The sequence below is a fragment of the Verticillium alfalfae genome, genomic scaffold, assembly GCF_000150825.1.
Source record: "Verticillium alfalfae VaMs.102 supercont1.9 genomic scaffold, whole genome shotgun sequence".
NCBI classification, from domain to species: domain Eukaryota; kingdom Fungi; phylum Ascomycota; class Sordariomycetes; order Glomerellales; family Plectosphaerellaceae; genus Verticillium; species Verticillium alfalfae.
In genome coordinates this window covers 765,790-771,132 of record NW_003315030.1, presented here as the reverse complement: position 1 = coordinate 771,132, position 5,343 = coordinate 765,790, and the positions used below count along the sequence as shown (strand labels likewise).

Genomic DNA, 5,343 nt, shown 5'->3' with positions numbered 1-5,343 from the left:
CAATGTTGGCAATGTACGCCGACGCCATGTGGTCCACCAAGTTGTCGCAGAACGCCCTCGCGTACTGCTGCTTGACGACGAGCTCCAAAATCGCCTCGGCCCTGCCGTTGACGGCCCGGAGAAGCTCGCCGACGTAGGAGCTCTGATCCCCGACGCTCTCCATGGCGCCCCAGTTCGTGTTGCGCATCTCGCGCCACGCGCCCGCGCACTCGTGCTCGACGCTGCGCACGAGGGCGAGGACGGCGGCGCTGGCGACGCCCAAAAAAGCATCGGCCTGCGACGAGAGGTCGACTCTGTCCCTCAACTCGGGGTCGATGCGCTTCCTGATGTTCTCCTCGAGCTGATTCGCGTTTGTTGACCAAAAATCCGCCGTGTTCATGACCATGACTATGTCCTGCAGCGGCGGCCCCTGCGCGCCTCCCCTCGAGAGAAAATGGAGCAGCACCTGCTGGGCGTACTCGTCGAGGTACTTGGCGAGCGTCTTGGCGAGGTCGAGGAGGCGGTCGCTCGTAGACAGCTTGGCGCACTGTGACAGCGTGAGTTTGTAAAAGTGGAAGAGCTCAATGGCCGAGGGGATGACGGCCTGCGGCGTGAACTCCTCGTCGTCGGGGAGCAGCGGCTGGCTGCGGTACTTGGGAATCATGGCGGCGAGCTGCCTGTCCTGGCTCTCGACCCACAAGCTCAGGTACGGCTCAAAGGCCGCCGAGATGGAGCCGTGAAAGTTGGAGGCCCGGTCGTCGGCCGAGCTCAGCGTGTCGATGCTGGCCCTGGGCCCGTCGGCGAAGCGCCTCTCGAGCCCGTGCTCAAAGTCGAGCGTCTCCTGCAGGCAGCTCAGCAGCAGGTTGACGTCGAGCTTGGGGCCCTCGGTCCGGCGCATGCTCCTCTCCAGGATGCCCTTGAAGTCCTCCCGCGTGCCGTCGCAAAAGGCCGCGGCCAGCATCTCGTTGGCGCGCCAGTGCGGGGGGAAGATGGCGGCAGTGCTCGTCGTCGTGCGTCTTGAGCATGCGTTTGAACCACGCATAGCGCCGGCCGATGTTGTCGAGGCTGCCCGCCTCGTCGTTGCCCCGGAACACCTGTCGGTACTCGCGCAGTTCCGTGTTCACGTACCACGTCATGAGCCTCGACCGCGCGGCGTCGCCGAGGGCATCCATGACGTGGCAGGCCTCGACGAGCGTGCCCCGCCGCGCCGACACCTCGTCCTTGGCGAACGCCAGCTCAAAGTCCTCGCACACCTGCTCCAGCAACGTCCGCTGCAGCTCCGACACGCCGCGGCTCAGCGTCGCAATCTGCTCGATGCTGCGGTAGCTGTTGAAGTGCTTCATGAGCTGCAGCACGGCCTGCAAGAGGCTCGCGCACTCGCGGTACTGCCGCGTCCGCGCGTGGCCCTGCAGCTGCTCGTAGGCCGTCGTCAGCATCTGCAGCCGCTTGAGGGCCGTCATGCTGAGCGTGAGGTTGCGCTTCGTGCCGTCGAGGCGCTTGATGTCGGCCGTCATCGATGTAATGTTCTGCTCCGTCTCGATGGCTCGCGACCGCACCGTCTCGATCTTGCGGAACAGCTGGGCGAGCTCGGCCTGGGCGGACTGCATACGCTCGAGGCTCGAATCGGGCCCGTAGGCCTGGGCGAGCTCGAGCTCGGCAATGTCGGTGGAGACGTCATTCTTGTGTTCGTGGAGGGTTTGGGAAACGCGGCTGATCGATGTGACGGTCGAGGGGTGGGAGAAGAGGAGATTCAAGTGATCGATTGGGTCGTAGTCAACTGCGAGCTCGTCAGCCGGGGAGGGGGAAGTCCCAGGAGGCAGCCCCCAAGGGCATGATGGCACTGACCAGCATCCAGCGACGTGGGATCATCGAGCGCTACGCCATTCATGTTCGCAATGTCTGGAACTCCGAAGCCAAATGCTACTGCTTCTGCTGCTGCTGCTGCTGCTGATGCCGCTGCTACGCGTGTAAATGGCAACAGGGCCCTGTTGCTGTCTCGTTCGTTGCTTCTCGGGGCTGCCAATGCACTGAAGCTCTGCCGGCCGACGATTAGACGCTGGCTTGGTCTATCAGTACGTAGCCTCTTGTTATCGGCTATCAGCACGTGCTGCCTGCTCCAGCTCCAGCTCCAGCTCCAGCCAGCTAAAAGGCACTCTTGTCACTGACTGCCGCCTGGAATGGATGGCGGCCAGCCGTGTGTGGGACCTTGGCGCGGAACCCAATCGGTGACCTGCCTGTGATTACATCGATACAGTCCTTACCTTCCTAGGTACCTACCTTGCCCACCTAAGTACCTTACCTAGGTATCTAGACCTACTACACAAGGCGCCCTCCACCCACACCAAGAGCCCGCTACCACGCGATCCAAGACCGTGTTAAGCTCCATCCACGCATCACATGTCTCATCTTAGATGCAGGAACGCAACAACGCCCCCATCACCTGCCGTACGACCCCAGCGAAAACTAACTGCCACAGTCGGCATCCAGTGCGCCGCCGGAGAGCAAGCCTCCAACGAGGCATGTACCTGGCCCTGAAGGGAGAAGGCTATGCCAATGCCGTGCCTAAGGCAAGGCAGGTTAAGGTGCCTACCTCATGCAGGCCTGCATTTCGTGCGCCCTGCCTTGCAGGTCTGCAGGCTGGCTGACTGACTGACCATGGAACGCCCTGTTCGCCACACGATGCAGGGCGCCGCCTCGAGAACGGCCGAGTGGCCCGAGCAGGGCAAAAAAAAAAGATTTGACCGTCGAACCGTGCGAGACCTGGCCCCCGTCTATTTGCCTTGTCGTTTGGCCAGGTCTTTCGGGAGCCACCTTCCGAAGACTCAATCAGAGATGCCTATTGCGGATTTATCCGCCGCGTCTTACATGGTACAGCTCGAGCTCCACTGTGGGTGGCATCTCCAGCAGCTGGGCTATACCATGCCAAGTATCACGGCCTCATGCATTTGCATACCATCATCGCGATGGAGCAGTTGTGGCCTTGCACTTTCACAGTGTTCTCATCCAGCGGCAACCGCAGGTTTGTACCGCCATTCTGACATGGCCCCTGAGTCCTGGCCGTTCGATTTGACTCTCTCTTCCCTTCTATAACTTTGCTGGAATGTTGTTGCCAAAGAGGGTTAATATATGTGTACCCTTTCCGTGGCCCCAATGCGCTTCTTCCTCGGATCCGATGTTTGTCGCAAAAGCAAAACAACAATGTGCAGCAGCCAAGTGGCTGTGATTTGCTTGTTAATGAACCGCCTGGTATCCCCGCTCCAAAAAAAACGCCTTGCCACCGTCCGTCTATAGATTCCCATCGCCAGCCTCATTTTTTGAAAATCCGTCCCAGCAGTTCAACGCAGTGCCGCTCATTGCGTTTGAATCTCGATGGCACAAACCTGGCTCGTCTACACAACAGCCCAAATATACTGCTTTCCCACCCCTCAGAAAGGGCCGTCGGGGCGGATCTATGGGATCAACCCGAGGTTGGGCCGCTCAGAGGCCTCATGAAGAGTGCAGTGCTTGGAAGCCAGCCGCGACAAGACTGCGCGACCCTTTACCGTCTGCCGGTCCGTTCCAATAGAAGAGGCCCTACAGGCATAAGTCAGCTTAAAGCACCACAGTCAGCGCCACGTCTGGCCATGTTCGTCTGCTCACCCCTAGCCCCTTTTGCTTGCAGAACTGAGCCTTGGCCTTGACAGTCTCGGGGTTATCATAGCTCACGAATCCTCCATCAGCGCCGATGCACTGCGCCGAGATGGACTTTTTATCAATCGTCTCCTTGGTACCGCTTCGTGGCAATTGCTTGTACTCGAATGTGCCATTATCACCACCGCCCCCTCTGAACTTGTGGCCCGGCCCAGCTGCGCCCAGAAAACTTCGCCCGTAGAGCGGGATGCCGAGGAGAATCTTCCCCGGATTCACGCCCTTGGCGATCAGGTACTGCACGCCCGTAGCGCCAGATTCTTGGTCCTTCTGAGGGGCGTACAACTGGGAGTGATGTCCGCTCTTTGGCGTCCACGTGCCGAAGAAGTCGTATGCCATAAGATTGACGAAATCGAGATACTCGGCCGAAGCCTGGAGGGGAATATACTGAAGCACCATTCTGCTCGCCGGCAGGGCAGCGGTGAGTAAGTATTGGTCCTCTGGCAGATGAAGACGTATCGTCGCCAGCAGAGCCAGAAAGTCGTGGCCCTGCTGGGAGTCTGAGGGATACTCCCACACAACTGAGCAAATGTCAACATCGTTGCCTAGCTGGTCGTTTTGGTCTGCTGACTTACTGTCAATGCCGTCGAGGCCAGACGCATCAACTAACCCTTTTGCTGAGCGCGCAAAATTATCTCTGCAGATAGTGCTCGCGGCCACGACAGGAAAGATGGCCGAGGAACTGCCGCCGCCAATGGACAGAACAACCTGGAGATGCGGGTACTGTTGTTTGAGATGCATGAGAGACCCAAGGCCCCCTTGGACGCCATCGACCGGCGCCCCCGCATCCGCCCACTCATCGCTCAACTGGGAGGGTTCAAATCAGTAAAGTGTTGTTCCAACTAGCGTGAGCCAGCCGACTCACGAAAACACCACCATCCGGAGAGACATTTGCGAAAGCGTAGTACACATGATTGGTGTATCCATAGTTGAGCGCTCCTGGTGTGTCGCCCTGGTATATTCTCTCGTTGGGGAAATAAACGGCGTTCGTGTAAGCGAGCTTCGAAATGCTCTTGCCTCTGCGCTGTTTACGCGAGGATGAAGACGAGCTCATTCTGGAGTTGAAGCGATCATGTGAAAAAGAGAAGGGGAGCAAGACAGTATCGACGCGCGCGACAGCGAATATGGACTTGAAAGTGAAGAACGCTGACACGAGGGACAGGTGGAAAGAGAAGGCGGTTGGGTGAAGAGCATGTTGTTGTACAGGTCACAGTACCCAGTCGGGCAGCAAGCGCACCTCATGGGCAGGCTTTAGCAGCCCAGGACCTATATATACAGGGCGAGCTGCGACGGTGAGTGAATATGGGCAACTTGTGGCCATGTCTCGATGGTGGAGACAACACGCATCAAATTTACAGGTGAGGGCCCCGGTACCGCGATGCCACGATGCATGACATAATTTGGGCTGGGGTGTGTGCGTGCGATGGTCGAGGGGAAAGGGGGGGGGAGGGAAGACACTTGCAGGGGACGGATGAATGAAACTTGCTAAAAAAGATGCCGTACAGTACAGGCAGCAGAAACAGTTGGAGACGGGCAGGTGAGTGTAGGTAGGAAGCGTGGGATATCATGTCAAGTCAATCGCCTACTGGTTTGATTAGCTGGCCCATCCTCGCCGCTCCGTGCGTGGCATCCTCCGCCGAGCCTGTACATCTTCCGCCAGATTTGGACCCGCCCTAT

General features: G+C 58.8%; 2 protein-coding genes across 2 annotated transcripts in view; both read right to left on the bottom strand.

Annotated features, from left to right (window-relative positions):
* The window catches only part of VDBG_07188 (vacuolar protein sorting 53), a gene marked incomplete at both ends in the record, with an annotated part of 2,784 nt that extends 917 nt beyond the window's left edge, over positions 1-1,867 (bottom strand). The window contains 3 exons of the mRNA XM_003002571.1: positions 38-980; positions 1,108-1,756; positions 1,825-1,867. Of these exons, the coding sequence (XP_003002617.1) occupies positions 38-980; positions 1,108-1,756; positions 1,825-1,867 (1,635 nt within the window). The remainder of the gene's footprint in view (positions 1-37; positions 981-1,107; positions 1,757-1,824) is intronic.
* Positions 1,868-3,014: 1,147 nt separating this feature from the next.
* VDBG_07187 (chitinase) lies at positions 3,015-4,720 on the bottom strand (the record flags this gene model as incomplete). The annotated part of the gene is made up of 4 exons (XM_003002570.1): positions 3,015-3,552; positions 3,619-4,187; positions 4,242-4,473; positions 4,532-4,720. 4 exons carry the CDS (start codon positions 4,718-4,720, stop codon positions 3,466-3,468), a joined length of 1,077 nt encoding a protein of 358 aa, XP_003002616.1.
* Between the last annotated feature and the right edge of the window lie 623 nt (positions 4,721-5,343).